Genomic DNA, 26,941 nt, shown 5'->3' on the forward strand with positions numbered 1-26,941 from the left:
GGGGGGGGATGGAAGGGCGGATTTTTAAGGATGGAGGGAGGGAGGGAGGGAGGGCGGATTCCGGCGCAGGAAAAGGGACCTCCCGGGTTCGCGGCGGCTATTCCCCGCAGACACACCAACTGCGAGGGGACGCGGATTTCTCGAGTGCCCCAGCGAGGAGGACGGGCTCTTCTCCAAATATCTCACCACTTGTCTTTATTTTTTCACACCATCGGCTGGTAGGGGAAATCGGCGACGGCGGACAACGCCCACGGGCCGACTGTGAGTGAGTGTCAAAAATTTTAATAGTTTCATCGACAAATATCTATATATTCCGTTTCTGGGTTCTACACTAAGCCAACTATTGGAATGCATGCAGTGCAGACGAACGCTATCCGAAGCATTCTCCGTCGCATCAGTTAATCGGATTGCGAGCAAATAAAATTTAAAGCGTGACGCCAGCACTTCATTCACAATGTCCGGGACACCAACAGTCATTTATAAATATTTCCCTCACATCGCAATATTTCTGTGCGAAATTTGTACGGTTGCATTTCTTTCGCCGCTTTTTAACGCGAGGTGTGTTCAGGAAGCCTCCCTCTCACTGAACACCCGACTAGGAAGGAGTAACTCCTTTGGTTTATACCCAGTAATAGGTATTAAAAGGCTGTACGCCAAATTAAAAGAAAGGGAAATTCGAGCGACAGCTACACGTGAAGAATCACCGCTAATACACATACGAACATGCCTCGCGGATATTCTGGACGTAAAACACGCGTGAACATGCCACTGACAGCTTTTTGGCTCACCAAACCGTATGACCAAGGCGACAAATTCACGAGATTCGATGCACAATTTTCTCTAATAAACCAAAATCATTCTGAAGATAATCCATGTTCTGTCGAAATAGAAGAATATCGCGTCACTTTGTTTCGTACGCCAAACATCCACGAAGAACAGCGTTCAGCCACACGAATCGCGTGTTATTAGAAAAATTTGCGTTAATTCAGGAAACTGAATCAAACCCCGACAATCCCACTCATAGCGTGCAATCGGAGGAGAGAGGCATTTTTTTCAAAGTTAATTGGAATGTACTCCGAAATTACTATAATTTCCAATGCTCTTAGATCCAGCAATGACTCCCCCGTCCATTTGCGAAGAGAGGGGCTTCAAATGATCTCCACGAACGGAGATGTATTTAATGCACGTAGCAAAGAGCGATCGAAGTTTAGCACAGACTGCGAACAACTCAGGAAAGCTTACGGATCTATTGGCGTCACAGCATGACGTCAACGCCTAAATTTAGGAGTAAAAAATAATCCAGCAAAAATTCAAAAGCATCATTCAAAGGGTTTGCAAAGACTGCGAGTAAACATACAAGTCACAATTTTTTCGCAGTCCACAAGTGCAATACGCGGAAAATAGGTCACCGAGTTTTCCGATATTCGACGCCACATTACTTCCCCCAAACCGCGTCGCGGAGGGGTGGGAAACCATTACACACAGACAAAAGGGTGCAAATATCTTGGCCGTACTCACTACTCACAACACCGAAAACTCTGTACGCATATTACATAAACGAAACAGAGCAATGTATATTACTAACTATACTCCTGTAAAATTTGTGTAATACAGCAACTTGAATCGAAACTGAACCCTTTTCAACGAAAGACCAGGCATCGCAATGAAACATCACGAAAAAAGCAAGCATAAAGATTCCACCACCTGTTATTCTCGTCAAGATGGTAGAGGGGGATCACGTCGAGCGTTGCTACACAAAAGAACGAGTTCTTCGCGCAAATTAAGATGCGTGCGGGCCAACAGTGATCTCGTCAAAACTGATTAGTACTCAAAAATAGAAAATTTAAACATGTAGCAGAAGCATGTTTTTGACAGGAAATAATTACAAGAAAAAACATTTAAGTAGAACTATTACGTCCATATTCAAGGTAAATCTAAAACATAAAGGCTTCTCAAAATCTTTGTTATTTATAAGTCTAGATAAAAATGTTATCTTGAAAATACTTTAGGGAAAAAACTACAGGATACTTATACAAAAGTTATTCCTTACCATTCGGAATAAAACACACAAACTCAAGAAAAAAATATGTAGGAAGTTTAAAAGAAAAGTGCCTTTAAAAAACAGCCTAATAATTGATCGCAAAAAAAACATTATTGCTTCAACATTTTACCAAGCTCTCAAATCGGTCAAAATCAATTGTCATCACTGAGCAATGGAAGGAAAGCACGCTATCACAAATGACATATTTTAAGTGCCAATGCAACTAAGTGCCACCAAAAAGGGGTGAATACAAGATACGATCTTGCATTAAATACAAGGTGCTACAATTTGTTGAGAAATGCAAGTGCAATAATTTTCTACAATTCATGTGAATGAATAAAAACAAATATATCTAGAATTAGGGGTTTGATGGGTAAAGTGTTGTCGCAGCAAGTTCATAAGTGAACAATAAAACGGTTTCTTCAATCAAAATCAAAAAGTTTGTCTATCCACAAATTTCCTTGTACCCACATGTTATCACTGCAAGACTTAAGGGAAGGAAAGGTTTCCTACAAAAAAATTCACACAAAAACATGCAACTGATAAGAAAGCATTGTCACTTGTCATTTTTTCCTTGATGCTGCATACCCTCAGTCTCTGATGATGGAATATCAACCCAAAAAAATTTGGCCAGGAGAACCTAGCCATTATAACTGATTGACCAAACTGTGAGTTAACAAACAAATAGTAAAAAAAATGTGGTCAATATTTCATCACCTTAATCTCATCATTTATAAGATATAAATAAACATAATTATGACACCATATCTATAAATATTAAATTCCAAATTAAAAAAACATTAACTTCAAGACACTTTGGACACTAGCAAAAGAATTATCTCCAACTCCAGTAGTCATTTTCAGCTGGCCATTAGGTGAATAAATGAAGTATTCCATTTCAGATTTATCTTCCCCAAGGGAAGCCGGCATCTCCTCTCAATTTTTTTACTCAGACAAATAAACCGTAGAATTAGCAAAAATCACTCACAAAGAAAACCACAATGCCCTGAATTATGGAAGTATCCTATTTGGACACCATACAATTACCATATTAAGACATATACCATCAAAGACCCTCAAACACTTGTACTTCTTAGGTTCAAAGATTGTTCATGGAATTGCAGGAATATGAGAGAACGAAGAAGTGGGCACTGACAAAATAGAATTTACAGATAAAAAATTGGGAGAAAAATTGGAAAGAGATACATAGTGACTTGGATAGTGCACTGAAAGATCAAGACAGCGGAGTGAGTGAGGGTGGAAGATGAGAACATTGAGCAATGAAACAGTGACAGTGCTTGAAGTAAAGAGGATGCCAAACTTACTTTTCAGTAGAGCATCACCTTCCTGAATATTAAAAAAAATCAGACAATTATATGTGCTCGCATAAGAGTAGTCACAAACAGGAGGTAGTTCCACTGCTGTTGATGGAGTGCTCAGATTCCCTAAATTACAACCTATCACCGTGTTAGTGCTTACTGCACAAACTATTTTAATGTCAAAACAATTTATCGAGTGTAATTATTACATAATGATTACACTCGATAAATTTTTGAATTAAAAAAAATGATTACTCATGTGAAATTTGAAGCAAACCCATAGTCAACATTACTTTCAAACAAGTGTATAGATCACATTTGGTAACTGCCAAAAATTGATACAATGAGAATTACGATTGTATGAATTCACCATTTTTTCAGACTATAAATTTCGAATATGAGTCAATAGTAAGAATCAAAGTGATGTCAAGATACCATCCTCGAGATCCTAGTAAGTAGAGAAGAAGAGGAATATGTACTAGGCATTTCAGAGTACGGAAAACCAACAAACACCAATAGAATCAATCTAGCCAGTTCCCACCACCATCCATCATAAATCACAGAGGTAACAGCGACCATGGCCCATTGAGCAACAAGTCTGAGCGATAAAGGCCATAGGGATATAGAATTAAATCACTTAACGACAACACCGGATAAAACCAAGGAGACATACAGAAGACAATTTCACCTAAACTCAAATCTTCCAGTAGAAATAAATAAAATTTGCAAGTTTCAGTGACCCTGGTGTCAACATGAAGGGACATCTTCAGGTTTAAAATGTATAAAGAAATATTTTCAATTTTCAGATCCACCATGGAAAAATTTCACACTACACCCATGAACCTGTTGGATTTGTTAAATCTTCACATCAGCCACCAGATGACAAAAAAGTAGCGTACAGGAAGGGGGAATATCTGCCATACAGTCAGAGGACAACAAACATCACAGCCAGAATTTTATGGAACTAAGACGTAAGAAAAGTATTTAAACCATGGAGGCTAATCAGAGACATAATTTGCAGTGTAAAGGATAAAGATAGAAACAGATGGAGCAGATAAATAAAGATGTTGAGCATGCGTCAATATAGGAAATGGGCAGAAGTATGCAAGCGTGAGGGAAGGAGCATGGGGCCACCATTTCACCAGGACTACTCATGAGAAGTCAGCCATCCGGGAACCACCCGAGGCCACAACAGCGACGGAACAAGTAGTGACAAAAGAGAAACATTTTGCAACTGAAATATTAAGGGAGGCAATCGAAATAAGAAAACACCAAAATAACCTCCACAGAGACCAAAGATGTGCCACTGGTGAATCCAGGCTTGCAGTCATTTCTGGAAGGTTGAAGAAGATAGCAGGAAATGTGATGGAGATGGACTAAGATAAGAGGCCCATATCTTTCAGTTTTTTTTATCTATTGCCTACTTCTCCCACTGTCCAATACAAAAAATTGACAACCTTAATCCTTGCGTATAGACAACGCTATGAGTTCATGACGAGCACATTGCCGCTTCCCCACCACTCCTCAGTCTCATTTGGTTTGCTGTCGTTGTTTACACACTTGGGAGCGATTCATTCCCTCACTAAGAGGTTCTCCCGAAACGAGTAAATGACCAGAACACAAATGAAAAAACCAACTCTCGAAAGCACAGGCAGTAACTTTCCTGTTTCCTTAACCCTTCCCTGCTGCCGCCTACAATAGGAAAACATTTTCCGTGCTACGAGTAGCATAAGACTATTTCAAATCTCTCTGTGCGGAGCTCTCTTTTTGAGGTGGAGTTGACCTGGAATTTCTGTTCCTCAGACCCAAATAAGCCAGGCGGATGAACATTACCCCGGCCACTGCACTAGACCCTCTAACCCTATCTTCACACCAGTCAGGCCCCACTCAACTTATTGAGCTACGTACCGTATATGTCTGAATATGGTCCCCCCTTTTTTTCCAAAAATACCCGTGATAAAAGTTAAGGGGGGACTAAAGTCAAACCCATTTTTTTAATTTTTTCCTGAAACTCACGCCTCAAAATTAGCGGGGGGACTATGTTCGGAGGAATAAGGTATGTTTTTATACCAAATATTCCCTTTTATTTTCAATAATTTACTCTTCTAAATGAATTAATAACATTTTTTAAAGCACTGAGGAATTCTAGACAGATTTTTAGCGTTAACAACAACAAAGTTAGTGAACACAAGGTACTAAGACTATAAGGACGGAAGTCCATTATTTTTAACACTACAATTTTGTTTAAAAATTGCTTACGCACAAAACTAAATGAAGAATTCATTTCAAAGTATAAAAAATTGTAGTATGCAACAAAATATATCATTACAAAAACCATTGACAATATAACTAATTCCCAACGGATTCCTGCGTTGAGGATAATCATAAATGAGTGGGAGGGTCGGGCTTAATTGCAGAGGAGTGGCCCTAAGGACTTGCTAGGCTGGGTCTCAGGCTGGGCCTGAATGCATCTGACATTTGTAACTTCAGTGGTCACTTCCCTTCCCACACATTGGCTAGAGCCGACATCCAGTCATTTGCCTTGGAAAATCCACGACAGGTATACCCAGCGTTAGGTCTTCTGGGTATGAAAATGTCCATTGGCACCAGCCGACATTCGGCACAAAAGGCTTTAACTTACAAGAGAATGGCTAAATGGAGAAGATTTTTTTGTCATGACCTACCTTTCCCTTCTATCAACCAAATTTTTTAATGAACTGTGATTGTGGGAATTCAGGACCCCTCCTTGGCTCCCTTGCATAAAATCAACACGATCTTTGCTTAGAGGTTCTCTTTTTGATAGTGCTATGCCTTGAGATTATGAGTCCATATGAGATTATGTCCATTAGAAATATCACATGATGTAGAAAAATAACTTTTAAAATAGAGTAATTTGAACTGCAGTGGAAGTTTATAGAACAAAAGGTATTCATTTTCTTGCCTGGCATTACCCCTACCGTTCCGACCACGTCCACGTGAGAACATAAATTTGCAAGAACACACTTCATTGATCTTCACTCAGGAAATATTTTAATGAAACAATATTTTAGATTAGAATTAGAATTATTATGAATTGCAATCTATGACAGAGTTTGGCACACTGGACACCATTCTCTAAATTGGAATAAATAAAATAATATTCTCTTCCTCATAGTTTCCAATGCTTGAGGAGTGTACCATCAAGAAATCAGGAGAAAATTATGGTATTAGGCTCTTTCCCAGCAAAAAGGAATTAAACATACTGTAAACTAGATGGCTAAGATATAGCTCTTCTCTTTGATAGAGTCACTTATTTACTCAGGTTACTTCAAATAACCTTTCCTCTAACTAAACAGAATACCATTTGGTATCTACCCATTCAAATAAATTGGGAAACATTTAACTTATGAGTGCACAATTCAGAAATCATTAGTATGCCTTTTGTAGAAGCTTAACGGTTTCTCTTTGGTAAAGAAATAGATTTTTCAGAACAATTCAAAAATGGGATCTGGGTAAATTACATTCTATTTGGCACCATTTAAGATGGAAAACATCATGTCATGATAAACAGCCATACACAACCACAATGCCTTCAAATAAGAAAGTGTACAACTGCCCGTCAAATCGTAGTGTATGCAACTTATGGGAATACAACCAAGGATATCAATAGGTACTTGTGTATGTTTCAACAGTGGAAATCAATATGCCAAAAACAGCTTCTATAATTCTTCACAACACAAAAAATTGTATTGATAGGTAAATCATAGACAAATGAGAATCCCAATATTTAGGTTACAAATACTTGCTTTGTCATGACTAATTCTAAATAATAAAATCCCCTGGATTAAGACATCAAGGACGGCAAATTTGATATCAGCACATAGTAATAACAAGATTCTAAAAATTCGTACTTGGATGAATGTTAAATTTAATGCTATGATGATCAAATACACAATATTAAAAGGTCATATGAAGTGATTAAAAGAGGTCATTTATATGCTATTTTGCCTAGCAGCGAAACCAAACTTCAAGCCGACATAAAACACAATACAAATTCGCATCTAGATAGAAGCTGCCCATGTTTTCCAAATGAGCTCGAAACATTGCGTTACCCGAATCCATACAATAGGCATAATTTTCTCAAAACACGGAAAAAATGGGAAGTCGACTTGGCTGGAGACCTAATGAAGACTGAAAATGAAATACGGGTGATCCTAACAGTACCAAATCAAAAACAACGGCGGTAAATGTGGTTCATGGTGTAGTTTCCAGATGCCTATTGGCGTTTGCTACAAATAGCATACAGGGTCAAATGTAAATGCATTAATAGTACAAATTGCTCTTACATTACCTCATCCTACGGTTTATGTAAATTTGGCATTAATTGTATCACAGATTTTCAAAAATCGTCATAATATAATTAATAACTCTATTGCCCAGCATGAAAGAATTTTTCCACCTGTTAGCATAGTATGACCTACATAGATAATTTCATTTCTCTACAAAAGTAAGGTGCACTGTTTTTCGAATTAAAGTTTAGAGCCAAATGACATCACGGATGTTGATAAATACTTGGCAATAACAAAAACGGGTAATGAAATATTTCAAACATGAGCCTGATCAATACAAAAAAGGGGACTGGGAGACTCGGGACTAAGGTGTAACACTATCGATTTTTCTTACACGTGGAAATGTCAAAAATAAACTTCACTCCTCCTAAGGGTGATAATAGAAATAGAGAGTTATTAAACCTGAATTACAACCGTAAGTCGAACGAAACATGTGACATAAACCAAACTTAATTCATAACATAGGTCGTTTCAAATTTGGTAATCCACAGCATTGCTTTGGCGCCAGCTGAGCTGTCAAGTATGGGCCCAGCAAAAGTAAAACAATATGCAAAGCGGGAGTAAAGTAGCTCTATAAAAAAGATGCATAGCAGAACAAATAAATGCTTACCGCTTCTCTGCATCTTCAAATTCTGTATGGCACTGGAATTTTATTCATAACGGTGCATCTGTAAACGATACAAAATCGCACAGCACACAGAATTCGCGGCTTTAAGCGTTTTCAGCGAAATCCAGTTGAAAATACGAACCCAAAACAGTGGCGATAGCGAAAGTGGAAATTAATTCCTTGTCAAAATATCGACATATTTACACACAATTGTGCTGTTAAAAATGCCAAAGATAAGACAACCGAAACGCCCAAAGGTACAAACAACGAGAGCCAATAGTAATCACACAAATTCTCACCTGCATTTGAACACCAGAGGCCGGAGCGAGGCGCGTGCGCATAGGCGGGGATTTCAAAATCGCCCGTACCTATAATTGCCCAAGTATCTCTGGTCAAAATTGGCCATGATATATTTCATTTCTCAAGTAACAATTGTTTCAATAACTGCCATTGAGCTCTTTTTCTGATAGGAATTTTACATTTTTTGTTCCTTATGGACCAAAATAACTTCTTCATCGACCCTGAAGTTTTACTTGAGTTTTATTGATGATTTCACTTTTGGGTCATTCCCTCTATACCATATTTTTGCATTTTTTAGGGATCATTTTCCTATGAACCTTTTGCCGCCGGAATTAAATGACCAATAGATGTCCCTTCCTGCCGGATTAAATCCAAAAGCTTATAAATTACCATGCCAATTCTGGCACCACATGGAGCTATTTTTTTCTATGCCTGTAAGGGCTCCAAATATTTATTCAGTAGCCTTGAGAATGGGTGATAAGACGGAACCCGAAACGTCGGCGCTCGGAGAAAATCTTACCTATGCAGGAACCCGGGAAAAGTTTTTTTGTATTTGCTCAGTAGACGTACAATCATTAATAAATTCACTGGTAAATATCTCTTTTTAATACATATATCCTTTTCACAAGTTGCTTTCTCCCTTCACCTACATGAGACTTTTGAAATATCCCCCACTGATGGGTACAATGGTTTGAAAAATTCACTGAAAAAAAAGTTTCCTCACTTGGAAATTGGAAACCTTGCATCATTTTTCGACCCAGCAGAAAAGCAGAAATTATTTTTAAATGAATTGAGTAATATTTAAATATAAATTCAAAACAAAAAACAATTGAAATCTGAGTAGTCCTATGTGATATATTTTGTTGTCTAAATAGAAAATTCAATAGCACCATAAAAAATGCTCTTCCCATTAATCTGGTTTGGTATGGTACCTATTAGGAGGAGGCAACCGACAGCTGAGGTCATTTTCTTAATGAGGTAAGGGTAGGTAAGGATGAGTGGAGAGAAACCTGGCGTCAGCATTAGCCTGCCCTTAACAAAAGGTGCCATGGGTACCACGGCTTAACGTCCCATCCAACGGATGGAGTGTAGTGCTTGAAACGTTCTCCATACAACATTCAAGCAGGGATCGGGCAGTCTCTGAAAATTCTCTGCCTCTGCCGTGATTTGAACCTGAGCCCACCGGGTGGGAAGCCAACACTCTAGCCACCACACCAACCCAATCCCCTCTTCCCATTAATCTAGTAGTGTTGACATGGGAAAAGGTCAGAAAAAAATCGAAATTTCGTTTTCTCATGGAGAAGGTAGTACGCATGCACTTGCCAATGGCTTAGAACAAGTTAATCGGTACAGTACATATATCAGTTGCTACGGTTGATGTAGATCAGTGGTTCCCAACCTTTTCTTGTGTGAGGCACCCTTGGAAAGCCTTTCAAAAGTTCCCGGCATCCTTATAAGGAAATAGATATTTAAAATCTCCCTCCCCCCCTCCCGCCAAGAGAGACTTTAGTGCAATTTTTTCCCCGAAATTTTGACGGCACCCTCAAAAGATCTCACGGCACCCCTTAGTGCCGCGGCACACCGGTTGGGAACCACTGATGTAGATTGTACGCTAATTTTAGCTTCACAATGTTGGCAAACCTTTTCCTTTCGTCTCCTGTAAAATTCACATTTAGTGACTAAGTATATACCTTTCCCACGTCAATGCTTCAATGGCTTGAGGCTGAAACTCACAGATGAGGTGAACCTTGGAACCTTAATGCTTCACCTGCAGCCACTGCACATATTGTACAGAAAGACTCAGGAAAGGCTCTTGAGCACCAAACTGGTATTAAGGGCAAACACACCATTATTACCTGCTACTTTGTTCATCCCAACTTCTCCTCACTAGTTCACACCCTCACCTTGGTCACCTAAATTACATTCCCTTTTCTACGGCTCCACGTTTTTTCACCAGTGCATATGCAACTTTGATTGCTGCCACTGCTTGTTCTGGGAGAAACTGGAGGACGATTTCCTGGAACTTCTTTTAATTGAAGACTTCATTTAGCAGAATTTTACTGGGAGGTATGCAAATCTTATGTTTGCACCAGTTTCCTCTGTAAAAAATGCTTTGATTTAGGTAGAACCATATATTTATTAATGGCAGGAGAAAAAATAACCTATGTTAGGAACAAAATGTGGGTATTCGAGATCTTTGTTTGCTACAATCAAGAAATATATAATATCACCTTGTGCCATAAAGTCACAGATATATATTTGTAGGGCTCTGGATATGGTTCATATTAGGTTCTCTTTATAGATCTCCTCTCCATTTCTAGCACCTCCATACCTGTTTACTTTACATGCGCCTAGGTTTGGCCCTGCACTCCTAATTAACTTATTGTCCATAAAAGCTAAGTAGTAAACATTTTATTTTAGCTTATGTTAAGCGAATGCCGTTTTAAAAGTATGCTAAAATCGCAAGGGCAAGAAAATTTCACGGCCAACAAGACCTAAAGGCTGGTAAAGATTTAAATTCCATAACACGCTGTACGTCTGGGTAAGCCATACAAGCATTTAAGATTAGTTCTGATTAGGTCTTCCAAAAGAGTCTGACAGAGTTGATCGCCAGCGATAACATGAAGGTGAGGGCGAATAGCGTAAATGTCCACGGTATCTAATGAGTTTACACACGCCCACTACGTGATGAAGTGGAGTACCTGCCAACCAATCAACATCCTCAACCAGCTAGAAACCCAAGTTTCTTTCAAACGAACAGTGTCTTGAGAAATTTCCGATCTAATAATACAGAAGTAGTTCTTATTTTCTTTAACGTCCCACTGCAAGACACATGCCTCGTAGGGAGCTGTTTGGATTTCCCGGACAGTCCGCCTTTAGAACAAATGAGCGCCACAAAATTGTCGTAAAACAATAAAATAGCGATATCGCGTACGCGGAGATCAGGCAGCGAGCGAGGATTGGCCTTTGGTGATAAAACTGTCAATATTTGATGAGAAAATAACTTCGTAGATGATTACTACAGTGTGTCAGTATCTAAGAATGTGAATTATTATTTTTTAATATTGATTTTATAAATGATTTTTATGAGACAGTCAGTTATTTATTATTTTTTTCAGGGATCTCAAGTGCCTAACAGTAAGAAATGATGGGCATGAGGCTTTTCTTACGGCAGCAAAGACCGTACTTGTATCTGCAGCGGGCAGCGATTAGTGATCTCCATCCGAAAGTAGGGGAAACAGACAATGGTTCGTATTTCGTTGTATGGCACCCGGAGAAGAAAATTCCCTACGAATACACTAGGCCGCTTCCCACTTCGGAGAAGGTTGAGAGCAACGCAGGAAGTCCCTTAAAATTGGATTCTGAAGAAGCATACAGTGTCTTCAAGCAAAAGACACCGGAAGTGATACGTGAAGAACTGATGGAAATAACTTCAACTACGAAGCACCGATGGTTTCCTCGTGCAAGGGACAAACGTGCGAAGAAAACTCCTCCAGACCGCCCCTACCTATAAGTTGTATTACCTAATGTTTTAATAAAATAGTCATAGTTTTGTAGCAGATATAATTTAATATACCCTACCACAAAGACATACAAAATGACAGAGAGAGAAAGATGATACCCTAAGTTCAACGGTCCCAGTGATGATTACTCCAACCTTCTTTTCTTCACGAGCGACCCCAACTGGAAGTAGAAAAAGGTACATGCTAACTACAGTTACATAGTGTAAGAGCAACAGTTCAATAAACGTTGATATTTAGGATGAACGTTTTCACATCACATTTAATTAGTATATACCAAACGGTAAAGAAACATTAATGCAAATATTAAATCCTAAACCAATTCACCTGTGTATCTTTACTGAACAAACATATAGCAAAGAAGCACATAATAACTAATATGCAGAGGTGAAAATAACAAAGGAATATTGAAACCTTTCCCTCAGTATTGCAGATTAAAAGGCTCATTTAATATTTATATCGTGCATCATAACAGTGAGCCTAAGTACATACAAATGATATACAATGCCCATCAGCACTAGTGCTAGACAGAGATACATACAAGCCAATATCTCTAAATGCTGTTTTACGCAGGGCACGTCATTGGGCAGGTTGGCACCGAAAACTTGAGCTTGGAATTGGAGCAGGGGATATTCTGTTTCGCATTCTCACATGTATTCTAGAAATTCACTGCTTTAAGGCCGTTTTACATGGTACACGGAATTGCGCAGTCTGACGCACGTGTGAAGGCGCAATCAAAATTGCATCGTGTAAAGCGGTGAATTGCTAGAACACATGCGAGACAGCAAAATAGCCCGTTCTAATTTCGTCCATGCATTCGCGCAATTCCACGCCATTTTAGAAATTAATGCAGCTCTAACCTGCGCAATTCCGTGTACCGTGTAACACGGCCTTTACACGATACAATTTTGATTGTGTCTACGTACATATCAGATTGCTCTATGATGTGTGAAATGTAGTGATGGGCACTGTGCGAGTGAGTCAGTTAAAATATGGGACTCAGCAGATAGAGCTGTGAGGTGAGAGAGCCCTATTTAGTGAGTCGTGACTCCCTCCCCTCCGCAGACCGCACACGACTCCCTCTGTGCACATTGTGTGTGTTGGAGTTGGGAGTGGTACTGGTAGAAGTCAGCTCCATGTGCACACGACTCTCTTCGTGCACAATGTGCACTGGAATTGTGCAAGGCGAAGTCAAAAGCCATGTAAAACAGCCTTTAGAGATTTGAGAAAAATCTTCTCGGGATACCGCGCGGGTTAGATTATTTAAGAGCGCCGACGTTTCGGGTACCGACTCGCTATCCATTCTCACGGCTACCGATAGAAAATTCGAAAAGACCGTTGAAGCCCAGCGTTAGGAGGAGCCGGATTGGTCAAGATCCGATTGTTGTCGCGGAAGACCGTGGACCAGCGTAGACTTAGCTCTGGCAAGCCTAACTCTTTTAAGGGTTCTATTCCAAGAGCTGCTGATCGAAAATCCGGTGTCTCTGTTTACTTTCTTATTTTCAAGTTTTATTTCAATCGCCTCTTTGGTTAAACGATCCCAGAAATGATCCGATCGCCATAAAACTCTGGTGTCATCCCACCGTATTTTGTGGTCCTCATCCAAGCTATGCTCGACTATGGCTGATTTTTCCGGTTGACCAAGTCGGAAATGCCTTTGATGTTCTTTGAGACGAGTAGATATTGTTCGCCCAGTCTCACCCACGTAGACATTACCACACTCACAGGGGATTTTATAAACTCCAGGAGTCATAAGGCCAATTGGATCTTTTACACAGACGAGGCGATCTCTTAAACTCGTCATAGGGCGATGGATGGTTTCGATATTATACCTCCTCAAAACCCTAGAACCTTTTTTAAATACTTTCTTTCTTGATGTCCTCGTCCATAGGAAAGATAATGGCAAACTGAGTCATAGTGTCTTTCGAAAACCCACGCATACGGATCTGTACCTCAATGGCCATAGTCACCATCATCCTTCCCAATGTGAAGCAGTTCTTTCCACCCTAATACATCGTGCGAGAACAATTTCCGACGCGGAGAGTCTTCCTTCGGAATTGGACTATCTTAAGAATACCTTCCGCCAGAATGGGTACGGAGAGCGGCAGATCACTTTGGCCTTCAGAAAATCCTCCGCAACTGCAAAGAGCTCGGCTATGAAGGAAGACCAACCTAAACCGACAGCCAGGACCTTTTTACCCTATATTTCCACTATTTCGGGCAAAATTTCTAGGGTTTTGAGGAGGTATAATATCGAAACCATCCATCGCCCTATGACGAGTTTAAGAGATCGCCTCGTCTGTGTAAAAGATCCAATTGGCCTTATGACTCCTGGAGTTTATAAAATCCCCTGTGAGTGTGGTAATGTCTACGTGGGTGAGACTGGGCGAACAATATCTACTCGTCTCAAAGAACATCAAAGGCATTTCCGACTTGGTCAACCGGAAAAATCAGCCATAGTCGAGCATAGCTTGGATGAGGACCACAAAATACGGTGGGATGACACCAGAGTTTTATGGCGATCGGATCATTTCTGGGATCGTTTAACCAAAAAGGCGATTGAAATAAAACTTGAAAATAAGAAAGTAAACAGAGACACCGGATTTTCGATCAGCAGCTCTCGGAATAGAACCCTTAAAAGAGTTATGCTTGCCAGAGCTAAGTCTACGCTGGTCCACGGTCTTCCGCGACAACAATCGGATCTCGACCAATCCGGCTCCTCCTAACGCTGGGCTTCAACGGTCTTTTCGAATTTTCTATCGGTAGCCGTGAGAATGGGTAGCGAGTCGGTACCCGAAACGTCGGCGCTCTTAAATAATCTAACCCGCGCGGTATCCCGAGAAGATTTTTCTTAAGTTGTTCGCCGGGAAAGCGTAAAATCATACATAGCCTTTAGAGATGTTGGCTCATGACCCCCCAAGCACTGCAAAGCAAGCTACAGAATGGTAGAGACCACTCTTAAGAAATAAGATCCATTCTTGGGAAAACACCCCTATGAATGGCCAAAAATTTTAGGAAATAAAAGACCTCTTTAAGATTGGCCATGAAGATCACCTATAGGAAAGACCAATCTAGAGACAGGATGTTCATTATCTCAACCTTATTGATATAAAATATTTCATTCAAATACTCATGTTAATGGACACTGGACCCTAGGGCGGATCGGAAAAATCGATTTTTTTCAAATCCATTTGGCCCATTGAAAAAAAGTTGTGGGATGGATCAAAAATAAGGCCTGAAAATTTTGAGACCTGTAGGTGAACCCCTGACCCTCGCTCAGATGAGATTTAGGGGGGAGGGTCAAAATTCGAAAAATATAATATTTTATGGTCATTCCCTATAGATTTTGCCAAGTTAAGCCACGCCAAGCCACGTCACCATAGTTCGCACCCCTTTATAGCCACTCGAGAGGCCTTTTCATAGACTGTAGGCTCCTTCCCTGCGTTCTCGGATCTATAAATATTTCATCACTTCTCTAATAGTTGGCAACATTGATTTTTTTTAACGCCGACGAGGCGCCAAATAACAAACATGTTGTCTCACTACTCATCATATTTACCTTCTACCATCTTCTGATTTATATTACCAAGGATGAATGCCCTCCTAGCAGCACACACAGGATGAATTTTGCCGTATTCGAGGCATGGGAGGGGGAGAAGCGAGCGGGGAGGGGAAGGGATTGGCCTGCCGCTCTTGTATCTGTGACACTGCGTGGACATAGGAATATTTCCTTTGCGGATGTGGACTCAAATTGGGGATTTTGTGGCTTAACGGTGGCAGATATGTCAAAATGCATGAAATTTTTGCCCTTTTTGGGCAGTTACTTGGCAAAATCTATAGGGAATGACCATAAAATATTATATTTTTCGAATTTTGACCCTCCCCCCTAAATCTCATCTGAGCGAGGGTCAGGGGTTCACCTACAGGTCTCAAAATTTTCAGGCCTTATTTTTGATCCATCCCACAACTTTTTTTCAATGGGCCAGATGGATTTGAAAAAAATCCATTTTTCCGATCCGCCCTATTGGACACCCATTCATCAGCTGCTATCCATTGCCACAAAACTATTGAATGGGTCCACTTTCCTAATTAATAAAGTATCATAAATTGAGTACCAGTAATGAATTTAAAAAATTAAATTGACTAACTTGTTAATGTATTTTAATTACATTAAGAAGAATTATATAACAAAAACAATTTTAACAGGTAATACGGTTACGATGGGGAACTTGAATGAATTATTTTATTTCATAGGCGGAAAGAAAATTATTTTCTCAATACAACAAAGAAAACCGCATGTATATCTGAATTTTCCTTCGCGAGATATTCAATGATAAATATAACGAATTTTGAAGAGCAGGAAAAACTCCCTCACCCCCCAAGCCACTGCCGACGAAGCCTCGATGACGTCAAAGGTGCCTAAACATCACGCGAAGCTATTGTTGCGATTGTTTGTAATAGTTGCCGGCAGTTGTGAGAGCTTCGTTTGTTAGACGTGTTGATTATTTTCTATTTAAAGATAAATATCCGACGATAGAGGCTCGGAAGCCCTCATATTTTGTATTATTTATAATATTAATATCTGAGTTACGGCATAAAATATAAAACTGGAGCAGTTAAACCAAAAATTTTATAATACCTAAAGATCATCATTGTAGGAGTCTGAGCCACGGCCGTTGGAAGGGGGATACGTTTATTGTAAGTTGATGTTATCGACGGCATATCATTCATATAAGTATGTAATTAGAACGATTTTGATGTTTACTAATGTCCGCTCAGCTTTTACATACAATAGCTTCATCCGTTTATTCGTAGGTACCGGAGAATTCGTTGTTTAGGACTGTCTGTGTTGGTATTATGAGGTGAATTCCAGTCAATGCAACTTTTTCTAGCTGATTGGAGACATATAGGAACATTTTTGTGCCAAAATAGTGTTGATAGTCCGAGGCGTTACTTTATGGAAGTTGCTCATGATGAGTGAGAAATTTTTACTTCGTTTTTCCACATATACAGTAGATTCCGGTTAATTGGGACACATCGGGACAGGCACACTTTGCCCCAATTAAGCGAACTATCCCATACATGTTCATAAACAAACTTTGAAATGATAGAAAGAAGACTAAAGAATGGTTATAATGCAAACAATGTTTATTAAACTATTAATTTGTTTAATAAATCAGCGAGATTAGTTAATTTATTAACATTTTTAAGAATGATAGTAATCTTAGTTGAAAATATTTTTCACAGTCTCAGGCGATGCTGGATGAAAGTCATTTATTAACTTCTATTTAAGACAAATTCACGGTTAATTAGTTAATAATATGTGATTCCATAAATTCCTAAACATGCAAGTACTTTCATTTCAAATCGTATCTCCTCGCTCAAGGAATTTTTCTAATGTTCTCTGCAGCATTCTCGTCATCCTCGTCGTACGACCCAAGTCGGCACAGAAATCCAATGACGACCTTGGGCTATCTTCATTGCCTTTCACATGAAGAAGAGTCGCAAACCCTCAATGAACCTTCTTGCATCCAGAGTTATCACTTAGCTACGTTCAGGTGCGATTTCATCTCCATCACCATCCTCACCTTCAGCTTCACTGTTGCCTGTGTAATATGGTTTCAGCAATATCAAGTTCACAGTTTTCATTGGTCCAAATTGCAGTGAATATAATCGAGCTCTTCATGGCTTGTTATGTGGCACAGTTTTGAGTTGAATACATTTTCAGATTCTGCTGTAATGTTGTACACTGCACTGAAACTTTAGAAATCGCAATGAAAAAACAAAGTTGAATTTTTTGACATTTGACATCGGGCCATCTTTTAGCCAGAAACAATATTGCTTGCTGAATGTTCACCTTTGAGCTTAGCGCGTTGGCGGTGGATGATGATATCAGAAGGTTATATTCTATAGATTCTAGAATATTATCTACTTGTTTCCCACGGTAAAGTGTTCTCAAATTTTTTATGATCCCCATATCCATTGGTTGCTCTAAGGACGTTATGTTTCCAAGCAGAAATTCCAACTGATAATTTTTTAACACACATTTTGACAATTAGCATGTGCCGTACAGTTTTCAAGTACAAGAAGAACCTTTCTTGATTTCCATGCTAATTCTATATCCCCACTGGTCAATCATTGCGTAAAGAGACTCACTGTCATCGCTACCTTGCTATTGGCTTGGCACTCTGATGGTAAACTGCTTATTCTTAACCCTTTAAAGCATTGAGGCTTAGCACTTTCCAGAATTGCCAGAAGAGTTTTTTGTCAGTTCCCGAAACATTTAAACAATACTAAACAGTGACGCGATTCATCGATTTTTTGAAGCCCTTTGGTCCTACATGACTGTAATAAGAAGAGCCATTTGGTGTTGCTCGGTATTACAGCCCCGTTTCATTGGCATTGTAAATGCCATCAGCGCAAAAATTCAGGAGTAACTTGGGCAGTTTGTTCAATTTCCACTCCTCTGCACTCACGACATTAGCACTTTTTTCTCCGTTAGCTCTCTTGAATTTTATTTCGTTTTTGGTCTTCCATCGAGATGCCAACCATCTGTTGCCTTAAAATGGTCATGACCAAGTTTCAAAGCTAGTTCCTCCGACTTCTTATTTAATATTGGACCGCTTACACAAATCCCTCGATCGCTTACAATGGAATACCATTGATCAAAAGCGTCCTCAACATCTGGATCCTTACGTTGACGCTTGCGTTTCATAGACGATGCTTGCTTTCCTTTTTGACTCCATTCCTCTCTTAGTTTATCCTGTTGCTTCAATAACTGAGCTATCGTCAATTTTGGCCTCCCGGTAATCTCAGCCAAACGGAGATGACTGGATTGAGGATAATCTTTATTTCTGTCGCGTACCTATTGCAAATTTCAGCGAGTAAAAGGTCTTAACGTAGCATATTGTTCAAGAAATGGAGCGTCACTGAATCTCAGAACTAAAAAAATATCACTTATCCTAGGTTCACTTAGATCGTAGAGCACGAGATAAATCCCACCAAATATGCGCACCATTTAAACTGGTTTTAGACTGTTAGTTCACAGATGACTAGGTACAAGTGAAGAGAAAAGTGTCTTTTGTGGATGCATAGACTACTGGGAGAGTGATGGGAAAAAGAGAAAGGAACGAAGAAACGTAATTTTCCAATATTGACTACTCAGTTGTATAGAGGAAAAGGAATTAAAAGGATAGATTTCATGAGTAAGTTGAATTTTGTTCAAGATGCTGCAAACAAAAAGCTCTTTGTAAGCGAAATTGTTCGCCTCGTACCGTCTCCTATATTCAAAAACAGCCAGTAATTCCTAGAAATTGGCCCGTACTCGCTCTTACACCCTCACCACGGGTGTCATTAGTTCTTTCTAACTATCCCGGGCTCATTCTATTACCTATAGCCTGCCACAGGAGTCCTCTCCTCTTGAACACATCACTACGTTGAATGAGGTTTCATGGTCGGGGAACGGAGTCCGATTCCTCACACGGATGATATAAGAACAAGAGTTTTAAGATTAAGGCAAGAATAGGTACACTTGAGAAAAATACGACTAAATTAAAGAAGGAAAATATAAAAAACAGTATTCTGATACGAAAAAAATTTAATTTCGTCGCGAGCATAGAGTCAATGTCGCCGACTCATGGCCCAATAAAGCGGCATGCTGTCCCAATTAAGCGGAGAAAACTCTGGGATATTCCTCAATTGGATTCGGTTCTTCAAGATTTGCCCCAATTAAGCGGCTGCCCCAAGTAACCGGTGGACCCATTAACCGGAATCTACTGTACATTATTAACACGCGACCATGATTTCGACGCACTGTGTCATCATCTGGCGATGAGTACAATAAAGATTCTTCTTACATATAAACAGGGTTCCCACTCAACCGTGAAAACCTTAAAACCGTGAATTAGACGTGAATTTCGTCTGCCGTGAAAAAACCTGGAAAAAGCCGTGAATTTCGTTGTAAATCCTTAAAAATCTCTCAATTTTAATAATAATACCTTCCCAGAAATTTTCAACTCAGTTCGTAGTGAGCGCACTTCTATTCATTGTGGCGAGCATCGTCGCATGGGTCAGAAAAGCGTGGGAACGAATGTTGCCTGAAGAAAAAAAACATCTTTCCCCAGCGCAGGCCTTTTCTCTCCCCCCTCCTGAAATATGACACCACTTCTCATCAGCTTGTTTACTTTCCTCGACTGCCTTGGTTTCCCCTCCCTCGGTCACTGCTTAGTCCCCCTTCCACCCAATTACGCTTCCCACTGGCTGCAGCGACCACTTTCGAAACTAAATCTAGATGGCCTTTGTGTCAAAAAATTTGAACGTTTATTCAACACCCTCAATCCTGTGATTGGAAGACCGCTAACCTTGTGATTGGAAGACCGACAGGGCGACAGCGAGCTTTCGGCGCGACGTAACTAATTTTCGCGCCTTGCGGCCTTTAAGCCCCTGAAAACGAGAGAAGATTTCCGCTTATGGCAACACAGCATTACACGATTTTCGCATGCGTCAACCTGGGCCTTGCCAATTTTACGTCGCAACCGGAAAGTTTGTGTGGAGTTATTTACTGTCGGTGGTGATCCAGTTCCTCCGCTTTGTGCTATCTAAGGTTATGCTGTTTGTTTGTGTCGTTAAAGCCTCAATGCCGTCGCGATATAAACTGCTACAAAGTCGTTCCATTTTTCCCAGAGCAACGGCAGGAAGGCAACATGATTTGCCTTTGATTAGAGAGATCGATTCAGTTTTGGTTTCAGAGTATTACGATAGCAGAGAAAAGAAGTCGTTACACTGCCGCTTTCAAAAAAAGAAAGTTATACGGTGGAACCTCGATCTATCGTTCCCGCATTGATCGTTCGCCGTTTCTGGTCCCAAATAAAGTTCCTTATAGACAATGTAATTTTTTCCCGCATCTATCGTTCCCCGAAGTATCGTTTCTCGCATTGATCGTTTGAAGATCTCGGTTCCGACGCATAATTTTCCCGCATCCATCGTTCGACGAAAATGAGACGAAATAAATACAATGTGTCATTTATGGCTAATAACGACAAGTACATAGTTGGAATCTTCCCCAAGAGATGGAACTACAATTGGGAGAAGCTCAGTGCCGTGGGAAAGTAACATTAGTGCATTTCCCAAGATCCGTTATCCCCCTCCATTCAGCATTCGCCTCCCCCCTTCTGACGCTTTCCTCTTCTTCAAAATAAAAAAAGGTCCCAGCTCGCGCAGGGATCGTATTACGAATGCCTTAGCTTCGAAAAAAATACCGAGTTACACGAGAACAAAAGAAACGTGTTTCGCGCTCCCCCCTCTTCTCACCCACTGACCTTTTTCAGCCTTGCTCCTTCAAAGTTCCCAGTTCCTGGAGGTCAACTGCTGCATGAGTCACCTATTAGCCCAGTATCTAACAATGATATTCAGCAATTGCTATTATGCATTTATTAGATTGAAATGTTAGTGATTTGCACGTAATTATAAAAACGAGCCCAAACACGACGTATTTTAAGCAAGGAAATAGATGGAAAAATACGATGGTGATTTTTGGCGAAACGCGATATCCTCGTAGCTGAGCTTCTCGGCAGTTAATTCGGCATTTGGTTCCGAAAACATGATATGTATCAGGTTGTTATCAGTCATCAATTTACGAGCTATACTATTAGTCTCACTTGTCAGAGTTACTGACGAAGGGATATCTTCTCAGGATTTTTGTTTCTCCCTACTAACAATCCGAATTCATCCGCTCATCTGGCGCTACGCTAATTAGAAAAGAATGGGTATCTTTAGGGTAAAAAATTTCATGGCGCAGTCATATGGTCACGCTTCGCCCTCTGCAGTATGCTCTGCGTATCCCCGTACGCGATAGCATCAGTTCCGAACTTCACCTCGTACGAGTGGTTCCCTACTTTCCAGGGTGGCTGGACTTGGAACCACCGAGTGTTTTCATGTGGGTTTAATAAAGTCAGGTTTCATTTTCACTAGTTTAATTTTATTCGTCTTCGGACCATGGCCCCTCCGAAGAAACTATTGAGAACTTTAAGTGGTGAACTGAAAATAATTTAACATGAAGAAAAGAATCCGGGCTAGATGCGCGTGAATATTGCAGAGCGCCTTGGGTTGTCTGCTAGCACATGACGGTAGGGGTGGGGGTAGAGTGTGCTACCTGGAGAAAACAAGTAGAGATATGAAGGCGGAGATCCAGGTGGGAGTACCGCTGACGATTAACGCAACATTGTTCACGCTTTACGCACTACCTCAATTATATTAAAAATATATTCATTAGACAGGAACAATTCAAGTAATTGACTAATTTTGGCCTTCGTGATCCATCTCACAACCAGTAACTGCACCAGCGAATGCGGTTGTTTTAGGCACAACACGCACATTGCTCTCGTGAATACGTGTACTAGAAATGGTGTTTGATGGATAAGAATTTTTACATCAGACTGAAATCCATAATAGCAGCGGAAATGCCGAGTGGAGAGCAAACATTTTTTTAGTGAGGTGGCGTTTTCCTTCAGAAATTTGAAAGAGATATGGGTCGAATCAACAATATGACCTATGTGTCTTGATAAAGTACTACTATTCCTGTTATTATCTAAAATATTGTTTGAAACCTTTAATGAATATCTTAATTACTCGCCAAAATCCTGCGTTTCCTGGGACATAGGCAACCTAGCAAAAAATAAAGCATTGATCGTTTTTCCGCATTCATTTTATAATCGTATGGTTATTAAGAAAAAAAATTTTGCTCCTAGTGGAGTTCCAAAAAAGGAGGGTAGTCTTTGAATCGTGTTCATCTTAGATTCGTGCTAATACGGTGTATGCAATTGTTTTTCGATTTATTATGTCCTATAAACAATTTTCATAAAATATTTTCCGTTAAATAAGAAAGATTGGGGTGGGGGAAATTTGGTTACTGTGCAGTAATAACAACGTGCGCAAAAAACAATCTTTCGGCGAGGAATTAAAAACGGAAGAAGGTCCGAAGGGTGTTCGGCGTCCAGGCAAGAGCGCGGTTGGGCTGGTCCTTTAGTCGACCCTGAATTTTGCAAACGATAGATCACGTCATAACAGATACTTCACTTTTCATTGCGGCGTTAAAATTCACGGCGTTTGTCGCGTACGTTAATTTTCTGTTGATATACGGCCAGTGATTTTCTTATTGTTGGCTTATTAACGGACCGTGAATTTAGCGAAATTGAGACCGTGAAAACCTGAAAAAAACCGTGAAAACCTGAAAAATAACCGTGAAAACCTGGAAAAAGCCGTGAATTTCATTATTCAGGTAGAGTGGGAACCCTGTATAAACCAGAGTAGTGGGGGGGGGGGGGGGTAATCAAGAGGTAGGGGGAGGTTGGGAGGGAGGAGGGTTAGGTTTTGCCTGGTTGTAAAAGCCAAGGGGACTTGAGAGGATCAAGTGAATACAGTGGAAAAAGAAACGAGCGAAGCCATCAATTTCCTCGATCTAATTTTGATTTGATTTTTCCAAGGCTTTTGACCTAGTCAATCATCAGTTACTCTTGTCCAAATTAGGACACTATGGTATTCGAGGTATCCCTTATAACTGGATAAAATCTTACCTCAGTGCAAGGCATCAACAGGTTATTTTATCAAAGAACGGCACTAATTTTATTTCTCCCAGTAAAGAAGTTACATTAGGCGTACCCCAAGGCTCAGTCCTGGGCCCTATCCTATTTTTACTTTACATTAATGATCTGCCAAAAATTTTGCAGACGGTTCAAGGAGTTGAGCCAATTTTATATGCTGATGATACTAATGTAATTGTATCAGCACCATCGTTAAACAATTTGTCCTTGAGGGCATCTAGAGTTTCTGAACTTCTGTGTGAATGGTGTTCACAAAATCTTTTGAAACTCAATCCTGACAAGTCTGGACTTAAATACTTTTCCAATAAAAATAAACCCCCTGCTTTATTGACCATTGATCTAGGGGGATCACGCATACCCCAGATTTCTAGTTCCAAGTTTCTGGGAGTTGTTTTAAATAAAAATGTGTCATGGGACGAACATATATGCAATCTTCGTAGCAGGTTGAACTCTATTTGCTTCCTTATCAGAAGTATCAGGAATACTGTAAGCCTTGATATTTTACTCTCAATTTATTACGGAGAATTTTATTCTTTAATTATCTATAGTATTCTGTTCTGGGGTTCTTCCACCCATTCTGATTCAATTTTCAAAGCTCAAAAATGTATAATACGATTAATATGTAATGCTCCTTTTAATGCACCTTGTCTTTCCTTTTTCAAAAGGTTAAATATTTTGACAGTTCCATGCATTTACATTTATGTTGTAAGCATGTTTGCTAAAAGAAATTTATTTAATTATACGTCTAATGACAATGTTCATTCCCACCAAACTAGAGCCTGTAGAGATCTGCATCAAACATATTGCAGGACTTTAAATGCATCCTTGGGGCCTAAATCCATGGGCCTTCTTGTACTGAACAGGCTCCCTACTGATTTTAAGCACGAAATGGACCCAGTCCTGTTCAAAAGGAAATTAATAACGTTTTTAAGGAAAGAACAGTTTTATTCCGTAAAGGAATTTTTGGGGAAAAAATAATCATATTGTATATGGAATAAATTTTATGTACTTTATGAACTTCTCTTGGTCAAATTATGGTGCCATACACTTGTGTATTTTATTTTATTATTGTTTGCAACATTTATATGTATATGACGTGTCCTATACACTCAACTCATGTATTTTTTTACTGTGTTCAGTGTCCGCTGGGCAAATAAAGGTTACTACTACTACTACTAACTATTTCAAAAAATTCCGGAAAGTTGAATTTTTCCATTTTCAGGAAGGACTGCTACACGGACCAAGTCATCCATGCCACATCCAGGCATCATTACTCGCAGAAACTGTCAGCCTTTCATGCAATGCTCCACCGTCTACTGAAAATTCCTATGTCGCCAGTGAATATTCAAAAAGAACTCAACGTCATTAAACAGATAGCCATCAACAGCGGTTATAAAACCGACATGATTGATAAGCTTTATCGGAGAAAAATACAAAAAATGTCCATGAAACCCATTTACGTAACCCCTCCACTAAGTGACAGTGCAGATAAATGGGAGGAAATTTCTATACTGGGAAATTTGTCCCTATAAGCCGCCAAATCCCTCCCAAAAAATCACATCAGACCTGCCTTCTATAATAATTATAATCTAAGGAGTTTTTTCTCAAAATCCAAAGACGTCATCCCAAGTCTAGAAAAAAGTGGTGTTTACAAACTTAAGTGCGAGTGTGCTGCTGTGTATATTGGACAAACTGGCCGGAAATTCAGGGAAAGACTAAAAGAACACGTTGCGTGTTTTAAACATAACAATGCCCACTCCAACTTTGCTAAACACCTGATAGACAAAGGCCACACCAGCGATTTTCCCTTGGAAATCCTTCATTGTGAAAGTACAGGCCCCAGGCTGGATGCCGTGGAGCAAGTGGAAATTTTAAAATGTGTAAGATCCAATGGTGATATTGTTAATGACCTTCTGTATACTTCCCGTTCCCCGCTCCTCCAGCTTTCCCTCTTCCATCAACCCCATACCCTCACACATTAGTGGTTTCCCTTTCCCTCAACCGTCACCCACTCCCACCCCCGCCTATGCTCACAAACATGGAAAATTTTGTACTCGGTTAATGTCCTTTGTATTCTTCCCTCTCCCCCATCCTCTCAAATCCCCTTGGCTTTTACAACCAGGGAAAACCTAACCCTCCTCCCTCCTAACCTCCCCCTACCTCTTGATTACCCACCCACCCACTACCCTGGTCTATATATAACAAGAATCTTCATTGTACCCACGCCAGATGATGACGCAGTGCGTCGAAACCATGGTCGCGTGTTAATAAAGTATATGTGGAAAAACAAAGTAAAAATTTTTCATTCAAAACAGTGCTATTTTTAACGTGATACCTCCCGTTACGCTACGGCTAATAATCACAGTGCCAGTGGTTGTAATGCTTAAAGTTTGACAAGGTTGAAAAATATCGGCCATGAGTTATCAGTGTTCCATAGTGATTGAATTGTAAAAAGTGTTATTACGTTATCGATAAATGTCTAACAGTAGTGTAAAAATTGTCAGTGGCGTCTTAACCTCCGTTGTTCGCCGCACAGTGAGAAAAGTCACCTGTGTGGGCTAATTTAAGGCTTTAAATCAGTGAATAAATAGTTGTTTTCATCATAACGAGCTCTGTTATTGTAAGTGGTACGTGATGAATATATGAATGGTAGTGAATTCCAGTTTATGATGAGAGTATTTGCCTATTTTCCACTATATTTTTATGGTATATGCTAGTATATTGTTTATGGATGTACCTATATTATTGAAATAGGTTGTAGCTTGTGTGTGTGTTGGCAGCGGAACTGATTCGCGATCTCACATTTGGATTGTGTGCAGACTGTTTTGCTGTACCGTAGGACGGATAGGACTACCTTCTCCGCTAATTCGGCGTTGCCAAATTCAACAGCACAGCTTACGATCGTTCGATCTTGCGTTCGAGATGTGGGTATGGAGAAGAATGGAGAGGGTGAAATGGACGGAGAGGAAAAGGAATGACGAAGTGCTGGATATGGTTGGCGAGGAGAGGCAGCTTTTAGATGAGATACGCAGGAGACAGAAGGTTTGGATGGAGTTAGTGCTTAGCGGTGAAGGGATGTTGAAAATGGTGTTGGAGGGTAGAATGTTGGGGAAACGAGGGAGGGGAAGGAAAAGAATAGGATTTTTAGATGGATTGAAAGAGAGTAGGCCTTACAGTGAATTAAAGAAGGAAGTGCTGGAAGGAAAGGGAGGCTCCCAGATCACCTCT

General features: G+C 39.9%; 3 protein-coding genes across 4 annotated transcripts in view; 1 reads left to right on the plus strand and 2 right to left on the minus strand.

The window, feature by feature from the left end:
* Nucleotides 1–8,572, minus strand: part of LOC124154797 (septin-7) — a 125,453-nt gene extending 116,881 nt beyond the window's left edge. The window contains exons 1-2 of the mRNA XM_046528673.1: nt 8,299–8,572; nt 705–706 (exon numbers count right to left, since the gene is read on the minus strand). Coding sequence (XP_046384629.1) covers nt 705–706; nt 8,299–8,311 — 15 coding nt within the window. The 5' untranslated portion in view covers nt 8,312–8,572. The remainder of the gene's footprint in view (nt 1–704; nt 707–8,298) is intronic.
* LOC124154890 (39S ribosomal protein L42, mitochondrial) lies at nt 86–12,152 on the plus strand. 2 transcript variants are annotated; one of them, XM_046528679.1, is made up of 2 exons: nt 86–265; nt 11,715–12,152. In XM_046528679.1, the coding sequence occupies exon 2, from the start codon at nt 11,741–11,743 to the stop codon at nt 12,107–12,109; it is 369 nt and encodes a 122-aa protein (XP_046384635.1). In that variant the 5' UTR covers nt 86–265; nt 11,715–11,740; the 3' UTR covers nt 12,110–12,152. The 2 variants fall into 2 exon arrangements, with proteins under 2 accessions (XP_046384635.1, XP_046384634.1); XM_046528678.1 differs by lacking the exon at nt 86–265 and adding an exon at nt 11,492–11,623.
* LOC124154874 (cyclin-dependent kinase 10) overlaps nt 12,146–26,941 on the minus strand; it is a 68,623-nt gene continuing 53,827 nt past the window's right edge. The window contains exon 10 of the mRNA XM_046528676.1: nt 12,146–12,279. Within this exon, the coding sequence (XP_046384632.1) occupies nt 12,244–12,279 (36 nt within the window). The 3' untranslated portion in view covers nt 12,146–12,243. The remainder of the gene's footprint in view (nt 12,280–26,941) is intronic.

This window comes from Ischnura elegans, chromosome 1, assembly GCF_921293095.1.
Source record: "Ischnura elegans chromosome 1, ioIscEleg1.1, whole genome shotgun sequence".
Lineage (NCBI taxonomy): Eukaryota > Metazoa > Arthropoda > Insecta > Odonata > Coenagrionidae > Ischnura > Ischnura elegans.